This window comes from Myotis yumanensis, unplaced genomic scaffold, assembly GCF_028538775.1.
Source record: "Myotis yumanensis isolate MYYU_CA2020_CCGP unplaced genomic scaffold, mMyoYum1.0.hap1 SCAF_21, whole genome shotgun sequence".
NCBI classification, from domain to species: Eukaryota; Metazoa; Chordata; class Mammalia; order Chiroptera; family Vespertilionidae; genus Myotis; species Myotis yumanensis.
In genome coordinates, this window is record NW_027223772.1 from 11199723 (window position 1) to 11227017 (window position 27295).

Genomic DNA, 27295 nt, shown 5'->3' on the forward strand with positions numbered 1-27295 from the left:
TTATTTAACCTTCTTGGGGCACAGGTTGTTTTGGTGGCTGCACTTATTTTTGTGGCAGTTGATAGCGTGAGGATACAACTGACTGTAACACATTTGGTAGATCATCTTGTTGCATTTGTACTTCTGGGCAAGCTGGTGGAAGGAGGGTTCGATGATGCCATCCCACAGATGAAGCATCAAGTACAAGGTGGTATTTTTCTAATAATGTAGTCAGAGTGTGACCATCCTCTAGCTATATGCCAGCAAAAATCATATGCTGCTGGTTAGGCGGGATGCCCTTCTTTTCTTGGATTTTAGCTTTGACTTTCTCAATGGCATCACTGAGCTCAACCTCAAGGGTGATGGCCTTGCCAGTCAGGGTCTTCACTGTAGGGCGCGGCTATAGGGTTAAGCCTCGGACTGACCTGTTGGCAAAGCCACAAACAAGTCCCAGCTTAGAGGGCACAGTCCTCTTAGCATAATTAGGCTTGACCTTATGACGCTCCCTAGATCCTTCCTAGGTAGCTAATGAGCTGTGGGAGGTGCAGCAAGTGCTGCCAAAACAAGTGAAACTCACAAGAACATTGTAACTATGGTGACCACTACCTTGTTTACCTCTGGCTATAAAATAAAGGCTCAGCTTGCCAGGCACAGGAAGATCTACCTAGAACAGGGGTGGGCAAACTTTTTTGACTCGAGGGCCACAATGGGTTCTTAAACTGGACTGGAGGGCTGGAACAAAAGCATGGATGGAGTGTTTGTGTGAACTAATATAAATTCAAAGTAAACATCATTACATAAAAGGGTATGGTCTTTTTTTTTTTTAGTTTTATTCATTTCAAACGGGCCGGATCCGGCCCGCGGGCCGTAGTTTGCCCACGGCTGACCATACTCAGCTTATTCTCTTTGTCATTTCTTCATCCTTTCACCACCAACACTCAGGCTTTTGAACCCTTGGCTGAACTGGTTCTGCACACTTCACAAAGATCTACATCTCTGCATCTGCTGGGGAGGCTTCTCTGCCACCTCATTGAAGAGAAAGATCCTATCTCTTTATTAATGTTCTGAGTTTATCTATGTTTTTCCTACGTTCTTTGAGCATCCTAATCAAAGTATTTTGAATTCTGCATATGGTAGATTGTTTGCTTCTGTTTTGTTGAATTCTTTCTCTGGATTTTTTCCCCCTGTATTTTTCATTTGGGTCATGTTTCTTTGTTTCCTCATTTTAGCTGCTTCTCTCTGTGTATTTCCTTGTATTTGGGTATTTGGTAGATATGTTCCATCTCCTGATCTTGGTCAAGTGGCCTTATGTTGTAGGTGTCCTGTTGGTCCCAGTGGTGCAGTCTTTCATGTCACCAGTGCCAGGTACTCCAGGGGTGTCTCTTGTGTGGATTGTGTGTGCCATTCTGTTGCAGGTGAGACTTGATTGCTATTGGTATGTTAAGGGGAGGTATTGGCTTTCAGGCTGATTAGCTGTGTGGAATGGCTGTGAGTACAGCAGACACACTGTTGTACAGGGGTTGATGCCATGGAGCAGGATTTGGATAAAGAAGAGGGGGTACAAATAATAGTAGTATTATGGAATATTACTCAGCCATGAGGAAGAATGAAATCTTACTATTTGTGACAACATGGATGGACCTCGATGGTATTATGCAAAATGAAATAAGTTAGAGAAAGTCAAATACCATGTGATTTTACTTATATGTGGAATCCAGAAAACTATATTAACAAACAAACTTATAGATACAGAGAACAAACTGATGCTTGCCAGGTGGGTGTGGGGCTAGGGAGCTGGATGAAAAGGGGAAGAGATTAAGAAGTACAAATTGACCCGGCTGGCATGGCTCAGTGGTTGAGCATAGACCTAGGAACCAAGAGGTCATGGTTCAATTCCTGGTCAGGGCACGTGCTTGGGCTTTGGGCTTGATCTCTAGTGCAGGAGGCAGCCGATCAATGATTCTTTCTCATCATTGATGTTTCTATCTCTTTCTCTCCTTCAACCTCTGAAACCAATAAAAATATATTTTTTAAAAAGTACAAATTGGCAGTTACAAAATAGTCACAGGGATATAAAGTACAGCATAAGGAATATAGTCAGTAATATTGTAAAAACTATGTACAATGTCAGGGTGTTACTAGACTTATGGGAGGATCACTGCATAAGCTATATGAATGTCTAACCACTATGCTCTACACTTGAAACTAACATAATATTGAATGTCAACTATAATTGAAATAAAAAGATAACCTCCAGAGAAATATCTGAGTTTATATTCTCCTGATAGGGTTATTGCTTGGAAAAGACAGGTAATCATGATTTATAAACCAATGTTTGATAGAGCATTCCTATAAATCCTTTAGACTGGAAATAAGAAGAGAGAAGAATAAAAGAAACCCTCCCCCACCCCCATAGCTGTTGTCATGCAGTAGAGGGAACTCCAACATCAGTGGTCGTTCCAAAATAATACACAGCACAGAAGTGTTTCAAATCACTGAAAATATCCTACTGTAAGGTCATGTGTGTCCAACTTGTTTGCTCTGGTTCAAACTACTGCTGAACATGCTTCACCTTCTAACACCAACTGCACACAAAGTAATGGATTAAGTGTCCTTTAACCCCAAACATTTGGGACTTACTTATAGGACATAGCTGTGCCCTGGGTACTATTGGGCTCAAGGGCCTACACACACTTACCTAAATGACTGATGAAACTTAATGGACATTACTGGTTTTCTTATTAATATCTGATGTAGGTACTATTAGGATAATCAATCATATCCTGAACTTTTATTTCAATACGGGATTAAAGACTTACATTTAAGACTGGAAATCAGAAAACTCCTAGAAGAAAACATAGGCAGTAAACTCTTTGATACTTGTTTTAGAAATATCTTTTTGGATATGTCTCCTCAAGCAAGGGCAACAAAAGCAAAAATAAACAAATGGGATTACACCAAATTAAAAAGCATTTGCACAGTGAAGGAAACTATCAACAAAACTAAAAGATGACCTGCTGAATGGGAGAAAATATTTGAAAATGACATATCCAATAAGGGGTTAATATCCAAAATATATAAGGAACTCATACAACTCAATATCAAAAATATAAAAAAACTAATTAAAAAATGGATAGAGGATCTGAGTAGATATTTTTCCAAAGAAAACATGCAGATGGCCAAGAGACACATAAAAAGATGCTCAATACCACTAATTATCAGGGAAATGCAAACCAAAAACACAGTGAGCTATCACCTCACACCTGTCAGGTTGGCTAGTATCAAAAGGACAATAAACAAATGTTGGCAAGGATTTGTAGAAAAGGGAACCTCATGCACTGTTGGTGGGATTACAAACTGGTACAGCCATTATGGAAGCCAATATAGAGGTTCCTTAAAAAAATTAAAATAGAACTACCATATGACCCAGCAATTCCTCTTCTGGGTATCTATCAGAAGAAAACTAAACACTAATTTGGAAAGGTATTTGCACACTTATGTTCATTGCAACATCATTTACAATAGCCAAGATATGGAAGCAACCTAAATGTTCATCAATAGATGGATATGCAATGGAATATTACTCAGCCATAAAACAGAATGAAGTGAAATCTTGCCATTGTGACAACATGGATGCAAAGTAAAATAAGTCATATGGAGAAGGAGAAGTACCAGATAATTTCACTTACATGTGGAATCTATAAGATAAAACAAATGAAATACAAAACAAACAGATTCATAGACATGAAGAACAAACTGATGGTTGGCAGAGGGGAAGAAGGTAGGGGGGAGGGGGAAAAATGAAGAATAAGAGGAACAAATTTCCAGTTATCAAATAAGTTATGGTAATATAATGCACAGTATAAGAAATATAGTCAGTAATATCACAGTAACCATATATGGTGCCATATGGTTACTAGACTTATTGTGATGATCTGTTCCTTAGGTATACAAATGTTGAATAACTATGTTATATACCCAAAACTAAAGTAATATTGTATATTAACTATATATTTAGATAAAAATTTATGAATATTTATTTAAACATAAGTGTGATTTTAGATATCAAAATTACAACTAAGCCACAGAAAAACCATCATTCAGAACCACCTGAAATCTGGCTGAATGGAAGCCCTATAACTAGAGAATTAAAGAAGCCACACTGAGACTGGATTAAAGACTTAGATTTAAGACTGGAAATCAGAAACCAGTAGGAGGGCTGGAAGTGGGGGCCAGCTTTCTCCCAGACAGAAGTGCTGGCAGAGGTCATTGTTCCTCATCAGAGCCCTCCCCCACCACAGAACCAACAGACAGGAGCCATATCTGAGCTTCCACTAACCTGGCCCACACTATTAACCCCACCTCCCTGGTGATACCCTGAGACCCTGCCCCACCAATTTGCAGCTCCACCCAAGCTGTTTGCAGTGGGTTTTAAATACGACTGTCCTGGCTTAGGCTTCAGACTTTCCTAAAATCTCTCAAACAAGCAGCAGCTGGCCTCAGCTTTCATACCTCTCGGTAAGTGGCCCCAGACGCTGGAGTAGCAACAGCCTGGCAAGGTTCATAGGTTGGCCTCTCCTAGACACCTCCAAGCCCAACATAAGTAGCAGCCATCTGCAGGTCACTCTGTAGCTCCTGCCAGGTGGCCTCAGGCAGGGCACAGGCAGTGGCTGACATTGTACCCACTGGGAGGCCCAGAACCAGTGCACCTAATGGTCAGCTTCAGACCATGCCAGATTACAACTTGACTACATCCACCAGTGACACACTCAAAGGATGGACTTGGTGAGCACCAAAGCCCCACTGAAGCATGTCTTGCTCCACAGGGTCATCTCCTGCATAGCAGTTCTCCCACTGTAGTTGCAGCTGGTCCTCACAGCTGATTCGCCTGGGAGTCAATTCCTCCCAGTAACACCAACAGCAACCAAAGTTCAACTACAACAAGACAGTGCACACAGCCCACATAGGGGCACAGCCAGAATGCCCAGCTCAGATGACTGTGGAGGCTGAGCCACTGGGCCGTACAGGACATCTACTGCAAGAGGCTACTCTACCAATTCCAAGAGACATAGTAGTTCTACCTAATACATAGAAACAAACACAGGTAAGCAGCCAAAATGCAGAGACAAGGAAACATGTTGCAAATGAAAGAACAGAAGAAATCTCAAGACAATGAACTAAATGAAATAGAAGGAAGCAAACTACCAGATACAGTTTAAAACAGTGGTTACAAGGATGCTCAAGGAACTTAATGAGAACTTCAAGGAACTTAGGGAGTACTTTTAGGGAACTTAGTGAGAACTTCGGGGAACTTAGTAAAAACAATGACATAAAAAAGGACCAGTCAGAAATTAAGGATCCACTAACTGAAATGAATAATTTACAAGGAATCAACAATCCAGTAGAGGATGCCAAGAATCAAATCAGTGATTTGGAATATGAGGAAGCAAAAACTCCCTATGAGAACAACTAAAAGAAAAAAAGAATCCAAAAATATGAAGATAGTCCAGCTGGTGTTGCTCAGTGGTTGAGTGTCGACCTATGAATCAGGAAGTCCCCAGTTCAATTCCCATTTAGGGCACATGCCTGGGTGGCAGGCTCAATGTCCAGTAGGGGGCATGCAGGAGGCAGATGATTGATGTCTCTTTCATTGATGTTTCTATCTCTCTATTCCTCTCCTTTCCTCTCTAAAATCAATAAACCATATATTTAAAAAACAAAATAATACAAAGAAATATGAAGATAGTGTAAGGAACCTCTGGGACAACTTCAAGCATACCAACCTTTGCATTATGGGGATGATGGAAGGAGAAGAGAGGGAGCAAGAAATTGAAAACCTATTTGAAAAAATAGTGACAGAAAACTTCCCCTAACTGGTGAAAGAAATAGACTTATAAGTCCAAAAAGCACAGAGAGTCCCAAACAAGAAGAGCCCAAAGTTGCCCACACTAAGACACATTATAATTAAATTGCCAAAGTTTAAAGACAAAGAGAGAATCTTAAAAGCAGTTAGTTACCTACAAGGGAGGGCCCATACAATTGTCAGCTGATTTCTTAACAGAAACCTTGCAGGCCAGAAGGGAGTGGCAAGAAATATTCAAAGTGATGAAAAGCAAGGACCTACATCCAAGACTAGCCTACACAGGAAAGCTATCAGTTAGAATTGAAGCTTAGATAAAGAGCTTCACAGACAAGAAAAAGCTAAAGGACTCCATCACCACCAAACCAGTGTTCCATGAAATGTTGAAGTGTCTTTAAGAAGAAGAAAAAAAATTAAAAATATGAACAATAAAATGGCAATAAATACATATCTATCAACAATTGAATCTAAAAAAAAACAAAAAACCAAAAAAAAAACAACCAGACGCATGGAAACATGGAACAGACTGACAAATCTCAGAGTGAAGGGGGTTGGAGGATGGGGAGAAATTAGCCAAAGAACTTATATGTATACGAGAGGCCTGATGCATGAAATTTGTGCAAGAGTAGGCCTTCCTTCCCTCTGGCCACTGGCAGGCACCTGGAACCTGGGCTTTCCTCACAGCCCCGGCTTCGTCTGGAAGGATGGAAGGACATCCGGTCTAATTAGCATATTATGCTTTTATTATTATAGGTATGCATTAGCTATAAACACAGATAATAGGGTGTTGAAGGCCTGGGGTGGGGTGCAGGATCTGGGTAGATGGGGGCAATAAAGGGGGTGATTAAGAGGGGGCATCAGTAATACTCTCAAAAATAAAGATTTTTTTTTAAAAATAAAATTTTAAACAAGATCATATCATAATCATCTTTATAAACTATTTTTTATTTAACATAGAGAATTCTGCAATATAAATTACCCCAAAATTAGCAGCTTCAAACAACACATATTTATTACTTAAGCATTTTTGTTGCCAGACTGAAATCCAGTGTTGGCCAGGTTGCAATCTCATCAGAGAATTGACTGGAGAAACATCTGCTTTCAAGCTCCCTCAGGTTATTGGTAGGATTCATTTCCTTGCAGCTAGAAACTGAGGTTCCTGTTTTCTAGCTGTCAGCAGTGGGTTGCTCTCAGCTCTTAGAGGCTCCTTTCATTCATTGCCATGGGGTCCTCTCCATAGCCCCTCTCACACCATGGTAGCTTCTTCAAAGCCATCAAAGGAGAATTATTATCATGTTTAATGGTAGCATATTATATATATGGTGTGGTTATAATATAATTTTACTATTCTCTTTAGATATGTTTTCTACTTTTCTTTATTATAATACATATTTGGGACTTCTCCAATTAATTCCTTAGATAATGCCCAGAAGTGGAATTGCTGAGTCAAATGGTATGCACTTTTAAAAGTTTTTTACATATTGCAAAATAGAAATCTAATCCCATGATACTTCCATGAAGAATGTATGAGAGTGCTGGTTTGTGTACATACTTTCAAACACTGGCTTTATCCATAAATTTAAGTTTTTCTAATTGATTGGTGAAAAAATATATTTCATTATCTTAATTTGTATTTCTTTGGTGAGGTCAGACATTTTTAAATGGTACTGAACATTGTGTTTGTGAATTGTCTTTTCGTGACTTTTGCTCATTTTGCAATTGCAAAAGTACTTCATATGCTCAGGACTCTGTTGATTGCAAATATTTTTCCTAATTTGCATGCTAATATTTTGTGGAATTGTTGGCCATATAAAAGTTTACATAAGTCAATTCTATTGATCTCTTTCTTTTTTCTTTTTATTTTTTTATTAAATCTTTATTGTTCAGATTATTACAGTTGTTCCTCTTTTTCCCCCCCATAGCTCCCCTCCACCCTGTTCCCACCCCACCCTCCGCCCTCACCCCCCCCCCCACTGTCCTCATCCATAGGTGCACGATTATTGTCCAGTCTCTTCCCGCATCCCCCACACCCCTTTCCCCCCCCAATTATAGTCAGTCCACTCCCTTTCTATGCCCCTGATTCTATTATAATCACCAGTTCATCCTGTTCATCAGATTATTTATTCACTTGATTCTTAGATTCACTTGTTGATAGATGTGTATTTGTTGTTCATAATTTATATCTTTACCTTTTTCTTCTTCTTCCTCTTCTTAAAGGATACCTTTCAGCATTTCATATAATACTGGTTTGGTGGTGATGAACTCCTTTAGCTTTTCCTCATCTGTGAAGCTCTTTATCTGACTTTCAATTCTGAATGATAGCTTTGCTGGATAAAGTAATCTTGGTTGTAGGTTGTTGGCATTCATCACTTTGAATATTTCTTGCCACTCCCTTCTGGCCTGCAAAGTTTCTGTTGAGAAATCAGCTGACAGTCATATGGGTACTCCCTTGTAGGTAACTGACTTTCTTTCTCTTGCTGCTTTTAAGAGTCTCTCTTTGTCTTTTGCTCTTGGCATTTTAATGATGATGTGTCTTGGTGTGGTCCTCTTTGGATTCCTTTTGTTTGGGGTTCTCTGCACTTCCTGGACTTGGAAGTCTATTTCTTTCACCAGGTAGGGGAGGTTTTCTGTCATTATTTCTTCAAATAGGTTTTCAATATCTTGCTCTCTCTCTTCTTCTGGCACCCCTATAATTCGGATGTTGGTACGCTTGAAGCTGTCCCAGAGGCTCCTTAGGCTATCTTCGTTTTTTTGGATTCTTTTTTCATTTTGCTTTTCCGGTTGGGTGTTTTTTGCTTCTTTGTATTTCAAATCTTTGACTTGATTCTTGTGATCCTCTGGTCTGCTGTTGGGAGTCTGTATAACATTCTTTATTTTAGTCAGTGTATGCTTAATTTCTAGTTGGTCCTTTATCACAACCTCGAGGGTCTCATTAGATTTCTTGTAGGTCTCCTTAAGTTTGTTGGCGGTTTCTAGAAAATTCTTGAAAAACCTTAAAAGTGTGGTTTTGAACTCTATATCCAGTAGTTTGCTTTCCTCCATTTCTGTCATTTGTGTCCTGTTTCTTTGTCTCAGCATTTTTTATGTTTTGCTGTGTCGATATAGTGGCTTTCTGTGCTAAGTGTCCTATAGGGTTCAGTGGCTCAGCCTCCAGAATTACCTGAGCTAGACACCCTTGGTGCACCCTCTTGTGGGCTTTGTGCACAGTCTTGTTGTAGTTAAGCCTTGATTGTTGTAGTTAACCCTGAGAGGAATTGACCTCCAGGCCAATTGGCTGTGAGAATCAGCTATGTCTACAGTGGGAGAACTTCTGTGCTGAAGACACCCTTCTGGGGCAAGACTTGCTTCAGTGAGGCTTTGGTGCTCACTGAGTCTGCCCCCTGAGTGTGTCCCTTATGGATCTGAGGAGTTGTAATTGGATGGTCCCACTCTGACCACTGGGTACACTGGCTCTTGGATCTAAGGAGGTGCTAATCTAGCCCCTGCCTGAGGCTACCCAGCAGAAGCCAGCTGTAAAGCAATGCAGGTTGCCCTGGGGCCTTGGGACAGCTGCAGTTTGTTAAGTAATTTTCAGATTACAAAGGTCCGGGCCTTTCATATGCAAAAGCCTCCATGCAGGGCGTGGGCAGGGCGGGGTCCCAGGGGATCAACAGGGCGGGTGGAGTGAGCAGTATGGCTGCTGTCAGTCCTGCCCTCAGAGACCCAGGCAATCGCTCGGAGCGCCTCTGAAAGAAAGCTGCCCTCGAGTTCCAACTGATGCCAGACAGTCCCGTTTCTCCCATATGAGTCTGGGTCCCCAGAGACTCACCCGGAACTGGAGCTCAGAGCATGAGACTCCCTCCCGATTGTAAAAGACAATCATGTCCTCAGCCGCCAGCCCTCTCCGCATGCACCTCCGCACCTTTGTATTTTACTTCAGCACCGCACCTCCTCTGAGTCTCGGTATGCTTTTCTCTTTCCTTCTGGTTGTAGAATTTCCACTCAGCCAGCCTTCCTGTGGTTCTGGATGATGTCCGTTCCGTCTTTTAGTTGTATTTTTGAAATGGCTGTGTGAGGCAGCAATCTCCGGTGTTTACCTATGCCACCATCTTGGTTTCTCTGTCTGGTCTCTTTCTTAATGCTTTTTGCCTTTGAGGTCATGCTTAGAAATATCTTCCCATCTAAGAGATGTAAAAAGTTTCCTGCATTTGTGATTTGAAAATACTTAGAGTGTCCATTTACATTTAAGTGTTAATTGTTCATGAAGTATTGTGCTGGAGATTTGTTGATTGGTTTAGTGAAACCATGACAAGTGTTTTGTGGCTCTCTGAGTAATTTTATTTCTAGTACTATCCACTTTTTTCCTGAAATTTTGTGGAAACATGTCACTAGTCCCGTGACTTCTGAGATGACTTATAGATGAAATTGACAACATGAATAAATGAACATGATTGACTAGGAGGACCTGGGACAAGCATCAAACCACAAAAGCCCTTAAAAGGAGATTCCAAAATACCGGGGAGTAAGCGGAAACTAAACAGACATGCTTCCAGGACCAAACTGGAATTACAACTAAAATACAGAAAAACCATCCTGAATAATCAACTGAAGACTAGCTGTAGAGAACCCTGATAACCAAGGACAGAAAGTGGGAACTGCATAGAGAATGGTAGAAAGTGTGGCGGTGCAAAAGGGCTGGCCAGGCTCCCACAGACATCAGCTGAAGTTCTGGAGAGATATCTCAATGGTGTAGAGTTCCCACTAAGAACTCTGAGATCTAAACCCCAAGCTGGGCCCCCCAGCCCAGAGCACCAGAACTGAGAAAGGCGCCCACATAACACCTGGCGGTGAAAAGCCGCAGGGTTGAGACAGCTGGAAATGCAGGTACCCTCTTAAAAGGCCAATGCAGAAAATTTCGTGTGCAGACACTCATCTTGGGCTCTGGCAGAAGGAGGGCAGAGAGGACAGGAGCTATGTGAACAAAAGCCAGGGTTGGCGGCTCTGGGATTAGAGCTCAGAAGATAGACACCCTGGTTTCCTGTGTTGACTCATTCCCTCATAATGCAGAGGATATCTTTCTCCAGCAGACCTTTTCCACCCAGGCAGCTTTTTCCTGGGGAGGGGAAGAGTGATTGCCCCATTCGATTGGAAAAATCCTTATCCCACCCTGTGGAGTTTCTGAGGCCCATTAAGAGACTGAGAATAATAATCAGCCTGCAGGTAGAAGCAATTGTCCCACATTGTTGGAAAACCACACCCTGTGGTCCATAGCCTGAAGTTAATCAAGATTGAATAACAATCAGACTGCAAGCAGAGGTGGGTCTCTGGAGGCTTTGAGTCTTTGCCTGATCTAATTCGGGGTCTGGCACTAGGAAAAGTAGACATCTTGGTTCTTTCTAAAGGCACCCATCCCCATTAGAGGGAGTCAAAAGCTGTGGAATGCTGGTAGCTCCAAAGAGGGCTACTCATGGGAAGTCAGAAACAGTGTCTGATACTGTCATGCACTAGAGATTGGGAGTTGTAGCAGCTTTACCTAATACATAGGTACAAACACAAAAAGGCAGCCAATGCAGGGAGACAAAAAAAAACCCAAGTGAAAGAATAAGAGAATTCTCCAGAAGAAGAGCTAAATAAAATGCAGATAAGAAATTTACTAGACATACAGTTCAGAATAACGATGGCAGGGATGCTCAACAGCATGAGAAAAGATATAGTAACTATGAAAAAACACCAATAAAAAATGAAGAATGGCATAGCACTAACAAAGAACACAGTGAAAGAAATACACAGCAGATTAGGGGAAGCTGTGGATTGGATCTGTGAATTAGAAGACAGGGTAGAAAAATATCACTCAGGCAGAGAATCAAAAAGAAAAAAAAGAATTGGTTGGGATGCATGCAGAAGACAACCAATATGTGTGTTTTTCTCACATTGATATTTCTCTCTGGGTATTCCTCTCTTTTCCACTCTCTCTAAAAAATCAATGGAAAAATATTCTTGGGTGAGGATGAAAAAAATAAAAAACAAACAGGACAGCTTAAGGGAGCTCTGGGACATGAACATAACAGTATTTGCATCATAGGAGTGCCAGAAGGTGAAGTAAGTGAGCAAGGAATACTAAATGTAATTGAAGAAATAATGGCAGAAAACTTCCCTAACCTATTGAAGGAAAAAGTCATACAAGTTCAGGAGACACAGAGAGTCCCAAGCAGGAGGAACCCAAAAAGGCCCATGCCCAGACACATCGTAATTAAAATGTCAAAATTTAAAGACAAAAAGAATCTTAAAGGCAGCAAGTGTAAAGCAAATTGTTACCCTCAATGGAGCTCTCATAAGGCTGACACCTGATTTCTCATAAGAAACTCTACAGGCCAGTAAGAAATGGCATGAAGTACTCAAGGTAATGGAAAGCAAGGATCCCAAGATTACTATATCCAGCAAGACTGTCATGCAAAATAGAGAAATAAAGAGCTTCCCAGACAAAAAAAAAAAGGCTAAAGTAGTACATCACCACCAAGCCTGCATTACAAGAAATGCTAAAGGGACTGCTATAACGAGAAGAAAAAGTAGAGAGAGAAACTTAGGCATAAGAATTAAAATGGCAATAAAGAAGCATCTATCCATAATAACTTTAAGTGTAAATGGATTAAATGCTCAATCAAAAGACATAGGATAGGTCAGTGGCTAAGAAAACATGACCCAAATATGTGCTGTCTACAAGAGACCCACCTCAGAACAAAGACTCACACGGAATGAGAGTGAAGGGATGGAAATAAATTTTCAAAGTGAATGGGAAAATAAAAAGCTTGGGTAGCAATACTCATATCTGACAAAATAGATTTCAAAATGAAGGCTATAACAAGAGACAATAAAGGTGACTACGTAGTACTAAAGGAATCAATCTTACAAGAGGATATAACCTTGGTAAACATATATGCATCCACTGTAGAAGCACCTAAATAAATAAATATATATATATATAATTTATTTTTACAGAGAGGAAGGGAGAGGGATAGAGAATCAGAAACACTGATGAGAGAGAAACATCGATCAGCTGCCTCCTGCACACCCCCCACTGGGGATGTGCCTGCCACCAAGGTACATGCCCTTGACCGGAATCGAACCCGGGACCCTTTAGTCCGCAGGCTGACGCCCTATCCACTGAGCCAAACCGGTGAGGGCTATTTTTTAAAACTTCAAGAAGACTTTAAGGGAGTGATCAACAGCAATACAGTCATAGTAGAGGATTTTTAACACCCTGCTGACTTCACTGGGTAGATCTTCCAGACAAAAAGTTAACAAGGAAATAGTGACCCTAAATGACACACTGGATCAGATGGATTTAATTGATACTTATAGAATATTTCACCCCAAAGCTGCAGATTATACATTCTCCAGTACACATGGGTCATTCACCAAGATAGACCACATGTTAGGACCCAAAACAAGTCCTACTAGAAGCCTACCTCCAAAAAACAAGAAAAAGTGATATTAAACTATTTAACCCTACAACTTAAACAACTTAAAAATTAGAGAACAACAAGAAGAGCCCAGAGTAAGTAGGAGGAAGGAAATAAATATTAGTGCAAAAACAAATGACATAGAGACAAAAATAAACAAACAAACAAACAAACAAACAAATAACCAAGAGCTGGTTCTTTCAGAAAAATAAACAATATTGATGAACCTTTAGCCAGACTCATCAAGAAACAAAGAGGACCCAAATAAATAAAGTCAGAAATGAAGTGGTGAAGTAACAAATGACGTCAGAGAAATACAAAGGATTGTAAGAAAATACTATGAGCCAATAAGCTGGACAATGTGAGTGAAATGGACAAGTTCCTAGAAAAATACAATCTTCCAAAACTGAATAAGCATGAATCAAAAATCTGAATAGGCCAATAATAATTGATGAAATTGAAGCAGTAATAAAAAAAAACTGCCAGCAAACAATAGCCCTGGTCCAGATGGCTTCACAGAGGAGTTTTAACCAACATTCAAAGAAGTAACACCTGTGCTCCTCAAACTATTCCCAAAAATCCAAGAGGAAGGGACACTTTCAACTTATTTTTATTAGGCCAGCATTATCTTAATTCCAAAACCAGATAAAGACACTTCAGAAAAAGAGAATTACAAGTCAATATCCCTGATGAACATAGATGCAAAAATCCTCAACAAAATATTAGCATATCGAATACAGCAATATATTTAAAAGATCATACAACACGATCAAGTGGGATTTATTTCAGGGATGCAAAGCTGGTACAATATTCACAAATCAGTAAACGTGATGTATCACATAAACAAATTGAAGGACAAAAACCACATGACCATATGAATAGACGCAGTAAAAGCATTCGACAAAACCCAATACTCATTTTTTGTTTTAAAGAAAAACTCTCAGCAAAGTGGGAATAGAGGGATCATACTTCAACATAATAAAGGCCATATATGACAAACCTACAGCCAACATCATACTCCACATCAAAAACTAAAATCATTTCCCCTAGGAACAGGAACAAGAGAGGGATATCTGCTTTTACCTCTCTTAATCAACATATCACTGGAAGGACTAGGCACAGTGATCCAACAAGCAGAAAATGTGAAAGGCATCCAAACTGGAAAGGAGGAAGTAAAACTCATTATTCGCAGATGACATGATATTGTACATAGAAAACCCTAAAGACTCCATCAAAAAACTAGATTTAATAAGTGGATTCAGCAATGTAGCAGATACAAAGTTAACACCCAGAAATCAATGGTATTTTTATACCCCAATAATGAATTCTCAGAGTAACTACATCAACAATCCCATTTACCATTGCAACAAAGAAATGAAGATACTTAGAAATAAACTTAACCAAGGAGGTAAAAGACTTGTACTTAGAAAACTATAGGACATTGCAAAAAGGGATAGAGGAAGATATAAACAAGTGGAGGAATATACCATGTTCATGGATTGGTAGAATTAACATCATTAAAATATCCATACTACCCAAATCAATCTGTAGATTAAATGCAATCCCTGTTAAATTACCAATGTCATATTTCACAGATATAGAACAAATACTCCAAAAATTTATTTGGAACCAAGAAAGACCACGAACAGTCGCAGCAACCCTGTCTCAGAGGGACGGCAGGGGTGGGTAGGTGGTGGTTGGGAAGAAATCAACCACAGAACTTGTATGCATATATGCATAACCCATGGACACAGACAATATGTTGGTGAATGCGTGAGGAGGGAGGGCGGAGTCGGCTAGAAGAGGTCAATGGGGGAATGAAGGGGGCATATGTAATTCTGCCAACAATGAAGATTAAAACAAAAAACAAAAGCCCTTAAGAGGGCAGGATGATCTTGCTACAGTAACACAATTACTGTAGAAAGCAATCATGTTGAGTTCAAGGGCACCGAGGTTTCTGTTGAGAACGCAGTTATTCATGGCTGCGAGTGGGAAACCAAAGATGTCTAGGGAGTAGTGGCAGCTGAGACTGAGCTTGGCCCTGGCTGGAGTGTAAGGCAAGCATCTCAGGTTTCCTCACTCTTTTTCCACAGTGAAATTCAGAGAAGACCAGTCCAATGGAAATTCTGGTCACCAGACAACCAAAGGAGGTTTTGTGAGCTTTGATGTCTCTTAAATGAAGGAAAGCATGAAATGAAGAAGCAGAAGCAGGTATTAAATTAGAATGCTCTTGACTTGTTTTCCTGAGATTCCTAGCTCTTAGCACAGAGCAGGCTTAATGTGGGCTCTCAGTAAATGCTAATTTCCAACCCCTTCCCCTGACCAGTCCTCCTACTTGTTTCAACCCCATCACTTCGCACAGTGACTGGCAAGTTAGGCACTTTGTGAATGTTTATGGACTAAATGATTGGATGATTTGAAGAAACAAACACATGGGCATTCAAGAGGAAGGTTAGTTACCTACATGCCAACAATCAGAGTAGCCCCTTTAATGGATGCCCGTTTCTACATTAAATGCTGTACACACTCAGTTCATTTAATACTCATGATATCCCCACAGGATAAAATATTAGTATTCTCATTTTGTACGTGAAGAAACAGAAGCTCAGAGAGGAACGAAAGTTATTCAATTAAGTGGAGAAATCAAGGTTTCAAACCCTGCACTGTCTGATTACAATGCCCAAGTAGTTTTCCCGTATCCCTTCATAGCCTCTAAAACATTCACAGATCACTATGGCAAGAAAACTCTAATCATTGTATAGGCATGTGTATACTCCAGGCATTGAGGTAGGTGTTTATCTTCCCAAATGGACAAGGCCTACTCCCACAGATTGTGCAGGTCACATGAGCTAGGGAGGACTCATTAACCTTCCCAATTCCTTTACTCAGCTCCCCTGAGAAGGAAGATGACAGATGGTCAATGAGCTGCTCACTTCCCCAGCTGCACAGCTCTTTCCAGGCAGGCTTGGAATTGGCTAGTGGCTGTGAGAGCTGGCATGTTCAAGCTCAGCTAGAGCCTTACTACTGCTTATTAAACCTGTTCAAAAGGCAGCCACCATGTCAGTATAGTAGAAATCAGAGTGTACTGGAAAGGCTGGTGGATGAAGGATAGGAGAACTGGGTTCCTGCTCACTGTTGTATTAATTTGTTCACTCAGCGACTGCATTTTTGAAATATCTATTATGTGTCAAGTGTTGTGCTCTAGTCTATGTATTTAGCAAGAAAGGGTTGAGGAGATCATCACATAATGATTTCTTCTGCTGACATGGAAATTATGATTAATATATGTAACTATCATCCTAAGCAAGTTAAATGAATGTCTGTGTGCTCCTGTCTCAGGAATTAAGCCACACTGAAGGAAGAGAGAATGGGGCTCCCACAGATGTGTGTGCTGGCTGGCTTTCAGTGTTTCTTTTGGACAATGGAGAAGTTCCCCTTGGTGTTGTAAGTTAAGAGAGTTATGATTATTTGTTATCATAACTCACAATTTCTGCCCTAAGGAACGTTCAAGAACAGGGCAGGGTAGCCAGGCTGTCATTCCTGCAAAAACATCTGCCTGGTAATCTCCACTGTGCCTGCTCCAATCAGTAGACTGCCCTCTGAGTTAAGCCCAACTCTCATGGGTGAACCATCGCTGTTTGGGGGTCCAGGGCTGTCTGGTCACTCCAGCCGAGGCAGCTCAGCGTTCTGGTAGAAAGAAAGGGCTGTCTGAAGCCCTGTGGCTGCTCTTCATTTCTTGGTGCCTTAAATTCCATCTCATTGTGACAAAGTACGGCTCACTGCAGGAGAGGAAGTCCTGGTCTGGCAGGTTGGAAGAGACAAATTTTCCTCTAACTTTAAGTACTTTGAGTCAATGGTGCCACACCTGTACATACTCCTTCAACTAAACCCTGCCAGGTAGTGTCTTACACCTGAAAACCACTTTTTATGTCCTTCTCATTACCCCTTACAAAACCCCTGTGGCGTGTCTACTGTTCTCATCCTACAGATGAAGAAACAGGGGCTCAAATGTAATGATACTGTGAACTGCAGAGATGGCATGAGGTGGAGCTGGTGTCAGCCCCATGTCTGTGTGATGCTCTGGCCCTTGTGTGGAGGCAGGACTCTAACTTGCTTCTAAGAATTCCCCTCCCATTCCACCTCCATGCACAAACCCTGTATAGTCCTTGGAACTGAATCTGATGGGCTTTACTGTTGTAATTAGGTTATATTACTTGGTACAGTTGATGGTAAGAAAAAGAGAGGACCCTACTGGGCCTAACCTAATTACGCCAGACTGTCAGAGGCGGAGAATTTCCTCTAGCTGGTAGCAGCAGCAGAAGTGAGAGATTTGAAGTATGGGAAGGATCTGATGCACTGTTTTTGGCGTGAAGGTGGAGGCAGCCATGTGGAAAGGACAGAGTGGCTTCCAGCAGCCAAGAGCCAGCAGTCAGCAAGGAAAGATGTCTTTGGTCCAGCAAGTGAGAGAACTGAGCTTGGGAGTGGCCCTTCCCAGTGCCTCTAGGTGGGAACGCAGCCCAACTGATGCCTGAATTTCAGCCTTTTGAAACCCTGAGCAGGGAACCAGGCACATAGGGCCAGGCTTCTGACCCAAACCGTGAGCTAATAAATGAGTATTGTCTTAAGCGACTGAGTTGGTGGTAATTTGGTTTGCTGCAGTAGAAAACTATTTTTCTTGTTAAATCTCAGGACTAGGAGCAAATATTTTAACCTTTGTTCTTCGTTTTTGTTTGAAAGAGTTACATATGATCTTTAAGGTTCCTTCTAGCTCAGATGATTCTAAGGTTCTTAAATCAGTGTTTTTGTAAGGACTGAAAGAAAATAATGCATATGAAAGCTCTTCAATCTTGAGAAAGTGTACCAATGAAAGAGAATAGTACTCAGTCTAATAATGTTTCTAGTCATCTTATGGCCTCCTGGGATCTTCTAGGTCAGTTTCCCATGAAAGTAATCTGTATTTTAGGGCCACATCAGTGGACATACAGGGAAGAGAAAGAGTTTCTAACTGCGGAGGGCCCCCTCTTTGTGGCAGACGCCAAGGAGCACATGGAGGCAGGTTGCCCTCCAGCATCCTACAGCTCCGGGAGGGGCTGTGGGAATGAGATGCAGCCTGAATGTGATGTCCTCCTGAAAGAGCTGTGATGACAAAGTGATCTGAAGCTCCTGAGGGGGAGGGAGGGTCTGTCAGAGGCATCTATGAGCCTGGGCTGCATTTTGAAGGTAAGTAGTTTCCCAGGCAGGTAGGGCTGGAGCAGCCCAGAGGCCACAGCACGTGCAGAAGGTGGATCATACTTGTGAAACTAAATCCCAAGTGGGTATTCATTCAGAGGAACTGTTAGTTGGGAGATTGTTGCTGGAGCACGTGGGGTGGAGAAGCAGGAAGGGTTAGGGTGCCTGTGTTCTGACCTGATATCATTTCTCTAACTTTCAGCCCACATCATCACTGCTCATTCATTCCGAATCTTGTGCCTGTGCCTTCTGGGGGATAGTTTTGTTGAACTTGACCTTCGCTGGTTAGAATTATCAGTTCAGTAAGCGCACACTGAATCTCTCCTCATCTACAGGGCTGGAATCAGAATTGCTGAATTGCAAACAGCTCCAGGGCCAGAGTTCTCAGCCTTTCACATCTTGACATCACAAGTCACTCAGCACAATTTTTTGCACACAGCAGATGCTCAGTGTCAGATTAAACTTAACTTGAGGTAAATTGAATTAACACACATAAAAAAAGAGCAGAGATTAGATCAAATCTCTGATGGGTTGTGCTCAAGCTTTTTGCACACACTAAACCCGAGTGGCCTCAAAGCACAGTGCCTCCTGGTCTGAGAGCACTTCTCCTGATGCATTTGCATTGAAAGCCCTTGTTCCTGACAAAAGTCCTTCCTTTGCCAGGTGAGCTTGGAGGAAATCCCCTCTCCACACTAGATGCAAGCTATTCTCATCAGCCCAGAGGCTTGACTGTGACTCCAGACACCTGCTCTGGGAGTTGTTAGTTAAATTACACAACAATTATGGGTAATAGTGTGAGACTAACTGAAGAATTATTAAGGTGGTTGCTAAGCATTGCTAATTTTCTACCACCATTATTTAGAATTAAAGATCAGACAAGATGAAAACTTGGTTGGTCAATCTTTTGTTTCTGGTGGGAAGATATTTTCCCTCTGAAATCTTTTAAGTTTCAATCTGGAAGAAACCTTATAGGTTACATCTTTTTCTACTATGTAGTTTACCGTTCATTTATTTATTGAACAAATGTTAATTTTTGACTGACTACTATGACTCAGAAACTGGACTGACCTCTAGGTTTGAGCTGCAAATGGATCAATGTGGTTCCTTGCCTTATATGAGGTGTAAAATGTAGAATTTAGACATTTCAAGAGTGTAAAGTAGCCTGATGGCCAAGGGCAATATTATCTAGAAGTGTGGTCTCGGGAAATTAACCTAGTCCAGGGAGGTGAGATTCTCAGGAAGTAATATTTAGGTGATAACTAAAGGTAAATGTGAGTTACCCAGTGAAGGGAGGTGGGAGGGATTTCAGGCCAAATAAATAAACACATTCATGTAATACAATTCTATAAATAAACTTAAAAATCAAGGTTAAATTTCTAAAGGATAAAGCATGCTTTAAGTGGAGAAAACAAAAGTTAAAATTTCAGACTTGGACTGACCTCATTTCTTTTACTGTGAATTGCGTCACCTTTGGTAGTTAATTATCAATGCACATATTGTGTGTCAACAAGTTTTCTTAGAGTCCTAGTCGGTATTTTTTGATATGGAAGATCTCTGCTTTAAAATACAACTGTAACGTAGGTTCCCAACTTTATTGAGAAAGATACATATGATAATCTGCCTTCCCCTATGGGTCGTATTTTGAAAGGTCTGTCAATCAAAATGCAATTATTTTTCCTCTCCCCCCCTCCCCAGCACACTCTATTATCTGGATAATCTTGGTTGCATTATTAAGTTGATATAATACTATTTAAAAGCAAAAAAACAAACAGTAACAGATAAGCACTACAATAAGTATGGTGATCACATTGTAAGGTATATATATCATATACCAACTATATTAAATTTTTAAAAATAAATTTAAAAATACAAGCAAAAAAGGGGGGAGATATTTTTTTTGTTTTATTTAGCCTTGTAAAACCATAGCTCTGCCTTAAAAAATCATTTCACTTCTTCATGGACTATTTTCTTGTCAGAAAATGGAAATGGTAAAATCAGTATAGTAGCACCTACTTAAGTAACTGTGAAAAAGCATGAACTTCATATGTGGGCACTTAGTAAATGTTTATTCTATAGCCTTTTTGTGAGCAAAAGTTCCATTTTATCATCTTATTGATCCCCATTCATATCACGGAGGGTCCCTGGGATCTCATTCTTGGGAGTCTAACCCTGATTGAGTTCAACCTTCTTCTTTTATAGATGAAGAAACCAAGACCCAAAAGAGAGGAAATGACCCGATTTCTGCCCTTGACTTTACATTGTATTTCAGTTTATTTGCAGTCATTATAAAGAAGCAGTTAGTGAAAAAAGGGCCTGGTGCCTCCCAAATATGCCCATATGGCAGATGAGGAGTGGGCACTGGGCAAAGGCGTACACTGCAGTACAGAAGGAGGTGGGGACCAGACTAGGCAGGGCCTCTTGGGCCTTTTAAATTGCTTAGGTCTCTGTTCTAAGGTGTGGGGAACCAATAATGTTCATTGTTGGTTATATTTGGAACATTTTGACAACTACATTTTTTATTTTTCATCTATTTGTTTGGAATAGTCTAATCACAGGTTTAAAGTTAAAAAGTGTTATTGTGTCAGCTGATGGCAAGAAATTAAACTTTCTAATGAGGATAATTGCCAAAAGCAGTGAGGGTACATGGCGAGAGAGGTAGGTTGGATGTGGACGGATACCCTTGACTGCAAGTGTTGTTGTGACACTGGGCACACCACTGAGGAGTGCCCATCCTGGAAAAGTGTGTCTCGCAGCAGTATTCTTAGCATAGATCATTATGGATCTGATCACATTCAAACTAGCTGTGCCAGATGAAGATTTAATCTGTTTAAAGAACTTTAGAAATATGTTCTTAATATTGGGATTTCTTATTTGGTTTTCTTTTATTAAAAACCCTGAGGAATGAAGAGGGTGAGTTTGAAGAAGCCTGGATCTAGAATATCTTTTATACCAGCTATAAAGCAGTGACCCTAGTATCACACTAAGAGTATCTTCCATTTATCTCCATCCCACACCTCCCTCCTGTGTTCCCAACACTATATTTAACAGTCTATTAGACATCTGTACTTGCCTTATCCCACAGGTATCTACAACTGAACATTCTAAAACTGGATTCTTGCTCTTTCACCAAACTGCTTCTCCTTCCAGATGAGTCCATAGAACTACCTTTGATCCATCAGCCCAGATAAGCAACCAGGATGCATCCTCTATCCTTCCTTTTTCTCCCTGCTCATTGGCCATCCATCTTGTGGACTCCACCTCCTCAGAACCACCTGGGTTAACATGCTCTCTTCCACTTACAGTATGGCCGCCCTAATCTGAGTCCTCATTTGGCCAGTGACTACACCTGCCTCCTGAGTGATCGCTCAGCCTCATCCAACCGCTTCAGTCCTCTGTACTGTCCTCCCAGGAAGCTTTCCACACTACACATCTGGTCATTCCACTCCCCCTTCACATGCCTTCTTTGCTTCCACATCCTTCAAAAATCCAAACTCCTTAGGGTGGCATGCAAAGTGTTTCATGATCTTGCCCTGCCTGTGTTCCTAGCATCATGTCTCCCACCCTCTTCCCTCAATCCTGAAATGTATTTATGTACTCTCTGGGCAGCTTTTCAGATATACCCAGCCCTTCCAAGAAGCCTTCTCCCTCTACTCCACTCCATCCTTAGGAATGTATAATTGCAGTATGTTACATACACAATGTGTTTTACACACATAATCATGTAACTCTGAGGGTGCAACTCTGTAAGCACCAGGACATGCCAACCTGAGTGAGAGTGAGTGATGGCAGGGCAACAAAGTTCCCTTGGAGTGTTGTGTCCTGGGAAAAGGCAGCCATGCTGGTGGCCCATGTCCCTGCTCTGACTGTTGGACACTGCAGAGGTGCTGGGCAATGAGGCAAGAAGCTCGCACAGCATCCATGCTGGGTCTCTGGCTGCCTTGGCAGCTCCTGGACCTGGATCTGCCAGGTGCTGCTGTGTTCCCCACAGGGGACTGCATGAGCCATCAAGAATGTTCTGCGCCAAAGCCGGTTTGGCTCAGTGGATAGAGCGTCGGCCTGCAGACTGAACAGTCCCGGGTTCGATTCAGGTTAGGGGCATGTGCCTGGGTTGCGGGCACATCCCCAGTGGGGGATGTGCAGGAGGCAGCTGATCGATGTTTCTCTCTCATCGATGTTTCTAACTCTCTATCTCTCTCCCTTCCTCTCTGTGAAAAGTCAATAAAATATATTAAAAAAAAAAGAATGTTCTGCTACTCAGACAGAGGCAGTGGCCACCAGAGCTCCCCCAGAGCCCAGAATTCTGTGATAAAAGGAAGGATATCAGTGGGATAGATGCATTGTCTAAGTCAGTGGTTCTCAACCTTCCTAATGCCGCGACCCTTTAATACAGTTCCTCATGTTGTGGTGACCCCCCAATTTCATTGTTATAAATTGAACATAATTAAAGCATAGTGATTAATCACAAAACAATATGTAATTATATATGTGTTTTCTGATGGTCTTAGGTGACCCCTGTGAAAGGGTCATTTGACCCCCAAAGGGGTCGCGACCCACAGGTTGAGAACCGCTGGTCTAAGTGCTTCCCAGAGGCAGAATGGAGCCTGTGGGCTTCGGATACAGGGACAGGCCTAGATTCGAAACAAGAATGAGCCTTTGATGACGAAGCCTAATAGAGGTTAGCGAGCCCTTGTCACCGGGAGGGTGCAGGCAGGGCCCCGTGGCTCCATGGTGCTGCAGGGGGGTGTCCAGCAGAATAGTACAGGTCAGTGTTCAGACCTGAATGTGCGCCACATCACCAGGGCTAGGAAGACGGGTGCTGGGTGTTTGGGGACGAGCAGTGTCTCAGACAGCTTGGGCTGCTGTAACAAAGTACCACACACTGGGGGGCTCAAGCAACAGAAACTTATTTCTCCCAGCTCTGGAGGCTGGAAGTCTGAGGCCAGAGTGGCGGCACGGTTGGGTTGCAGACCACCATCATCTCACTGTGTCCTCACATGGTGGAAGAGGTGAGAGCACTGTTTTATAATGGCACTAATCCCATTCATGAGCGCTCCACCCTCATAACCTAATCTCTTCCCCAAAGATCCACCTCCATCACATTTGGGTAAGGGCTTCAAAATAAAAATTTTGCAGACACAGACTCTCAGTCTATAATGCTTACGTGTTGGAGACCAGGTGTAAGCTGACATGGTCCTTACACCTGAAGGGGCTAGCAAGGCTGGGACCCTTACCCACACAGTTTTCCCAGACTTGTTTGGATGGCGGTTATCAGTAGAATGAGAGCAACCTTTGTAGAATGAGAACAGCCTTTCATGGCTTATCAAGAAGTCTGTAACTATTTACTGAGATTTGCTGTACTGAGAATTTGTCCTTCTGCTCTGTCCCTTCCTTAGAGATTAAGAGGAACAAAGAATACATTCCACTTGACAGACCTCCTATTGAGTGTCTTATGTATAAAAAGCATTGTGTGGTTAATAAACTTGCTGCAGTTCCTCAATTGAGCTGTAGTCCTCCCGATCCCGCTCTCCTGTCTTTCTTTCTTTTCTCAATTCCCACCTCCCTACCTCAGCCTGGCTCAAACTGTCAGGCTGGCCCTGACACTTAGGTCCAGAGAAGGGCCTGAGGATTTGCATGTCTAACAAGTTTATACTTTAAGAACACCTGGTGCAGATAATCCTGATATTTGATAAACCCTGCAGTAACTGTCCCCCAATGACCAAATATCACTCAAGAAATTAATTCTGAAACTGGATTGATTGCTTAATCTCTTTGCATTTCACGTTTTCTATGGCAACACCTGCAACTCTGCTCACTGAAAATGAGTAGGGCAGTCTGAGCCCTCTGTCCTTCACTGCCATCTAGAGAAACATGAGAAGGTAGCCACAGATAAGACACCACCGCAGACCTTACTCAGCCCTGAGACTTCCATGAGTTGGAAGGACCACACCACCTCCTCCTGCTCTCATTCTGGTTGGCAAGTGTGTGTTTGGAAGGTTTTTGGTCACTTTCACATTGAGAAAGATCATTTGCAGGTGTAACAGTGACCTTCAAAGGTATTTCTGGGTTAGGAGGAGACGTCTGACCACCATGATAAGCCTGTGGACTAGTACAGATTTTGAACATTCAGGCATGTTGCTGTTGACTGAATTTGGCAGACACTCACTACCCTTTTCAAAGATATCAAATATGATGGAGCTATGACTTAAGAAAATGGGCAATTGCCCATTTAGCAAACAACAGGGAAGATGGTGCTGAGTCCAGCTCTAGCTTTTCCCCTGTGCTAGTTTCCTATTATTAGTAACAGATTACCAGAAACTCACTGATGTAAACAACACACAATTATCATTCTGAAGGTGTGAGATTGGTTTCAAGGGGCTATCATCAAGTTGTCAGCAGGGCTGGCTCCTGCCAGGGGTTCCAGGGGTCTTGTTCCAGCATCTAGAAGTGTTCAGCAATCTAGAGAAGGGGCTGTGTGTAACTTAATAAAGGGTCCAGAGACGAAATATAATTTTGAAAGGCATTCGGGGTTCAGAGGAGCCCAGCTAAAGAAACTAAGATCTCCTCATCTCAGGACCCCATGCTTTTTATTAACACAAATTGTCCTGAGGCGAGGCAGAGATATACACTTGAAAGGGTCTGGTTTCCTATACACAGTCCATTGTCAGAATGGGGAGAATTAGCCTCTTCAGGCTGTTCAGGTGTTTAACCAGTAGGAGGCAATAACATGTAGATTAAGATGCCCTGAGCTGTCTGGCAGCAAGCAATGATTTTAATGCATCCTTTTCAGGTTTGGGATAATGCCCTCAGCCATTCCCAACAGGCAATAACATATGTGACTCAGCCCTTGTTGAGTCCCCAAGTTTCATCAGCCTTTCGATGAAACCTTGCAATTATGACATGCTGGAATTGGCTTCTGGCACAGGGGTGAATCCATTTTCTTGCTGTTTCCAGCTTCTGGAAAGAATCACTCCAACCGTGGCTTTCATCATCACATCTGCTTCTCTGACTCTCCTGCCTCCATATTATAAGGACCCTTGGAGTTACATTGGATCCATTCAGGTAATCCAGGAAAATCCCCATCTCAAGAACCTCAACTCAACCACATCTGCAAAATCCCTTTGCCACATAAAGTACCTGGTCACAAGTTCTTGAGATGAAGATGTGGACATGTTTGGGGGCAATTATTCTGTATCCCATGCCCTGGAAGAATGCTGACCCAGCCATGTTTCCGAATCACAGAGCAGGTGACCCCAGGCTGTACGCTGAAGACTGAGCAAGGAGCTGCATAGAGGGCACTGTTGGCACAGGGAACCCAGGGAGGACTAGGGGCAGAACTGCAGAGTCAGCATCTGTGCATGGGGTCTTAGTAACCTGCTGGAAGAAAATTCCAGCAGGTCAGAATTAAGCAAGAAGTTCATCAGAAGGCTGGTGGATCTTGGGGCTTCAGCAGGGCTGAAAATCTGCCTATGTTATTACCTGGTGCTGAAACAGCTGTAGGCATTTTACCTAACCTGATCATCTTTTCCTGTTTACCTGCTGCTGGCAGAATAGCTGAAGGAATATCCCCTAACCTGATCATGTTTTCCTGTTTATTGAACTTTACCTGTTTGCATTCCTAAAGGGCCTGTGTGTTTTCCAGCAAATACAAAGCGGTGGGTCCGGAGATTCAGAGAGCCCACTTCACTAGAAAGTGAAGCCTCCCCTGGTTCCCCCATGCCTTCCAAATTTATATGTCATATGTAGTTTATTAATTTACGTCATAGTGTTGTAATGTACCCCGCGAATCACAGAAGGACGCCTCAAGAAGTCGAATTAAAGAGTCACATTTATTGCAATCTTGGACTATGAGCGGACATTCCCAAATCTCATAGCAATAAGATGGTGGCAAAACCAGACTTATATAGGCAAAAATCACAAAGGTATTGATTACATCCCAGGGTTTGGAATGAGGCACCTGGCTCGCAAAAAAAGCAGATTACAGAAGCAGAATTAAGCATGTTAATTACAGTTTCGGGTCTCGGGGTCACTGAATTGACAGAAATACATTATCTAGAGCCTTTGGGTAACCTGGGTTAAACTTAGGCATGTTATCTAAATTACAGTTCTGGGTCTCCGGATCACTGAGTTGATAGAAACACATTATCTAGAGCCATCGAGGCAATTTAGAGTAGTTGCACTGTCCTGGTCTTAGGACCACTGAGTCAACTGGAACGTACCACCTGTGGCTACTAAAACAATTTAGGGTAATTGTGCTGTCCTGTTTCCCAGGTACAGAAGAATGTGCTTCGATAACCAGTAAGATCACAATCAATGGGATAGTCATTCAATCAATAAGTCATTCAATCGAATGGGATGACTTATACAATTTAGAAAATCAAAGTAACCTGTCCATTGTTAAACAAAGCAAAAAGGTACCATACTTCAGTGGGTGGATAGTACAGAACTTAGATTGAGAAGATGTGCCATATTGAGTCTAGAAGAAAGAAGATTCTGTATTGATCTTTAGAATGAGAAGATGTGCCATACTGAGTCTAGAAGAAAAAAGACTCCGTATTGATCTTTTAACATGTCCATGCTTTTCTGAGGAAGGAAAGGTGCCGGAAAGGTAAATGTAAAGGCATGGGAGAAGGTAGGCCCAAGGAGCCTTATCTTTAACCCCACTGCAGCCTTTCCACCCCGGGAAAGTGCAGGATTGGCAGCTCTCCCTGGGGTGATAGATCAGGACTCAGGTAATAGTGGAAAGCACCAATCCTACTCTTAAAATGGATACAAGAGAGCATTTGGGGTT

At 41.9% G+C, this 27295-nt stretch overlaps 1 protein-coding gene across 1 annotated transcript; it reads right to left on the reverse strand.

Moving 5' to 3' along the window:
• LOC138998933 (ubiquitin-ribosomal protein eL40 fusion protein-like) lies at positions 1-25731 on the reverse strand. Its single transcript, XM_070400974.1, has 3 exons — positions 25642-25731; positions 277-379; positions 1-194 (listed from the first exon to the last, which is right to left on the reverse strand). The coding sequence occupies exons 1-3, from the start codon at positions 25729-25731 to the stop codon at positions 1-3; spliced, it is 387 nt and encodes a 128-aa protein (XP_070257075.1).
• Between the last annotated feature and the right edge of the window lie 1564 nt (positions 25732-27295).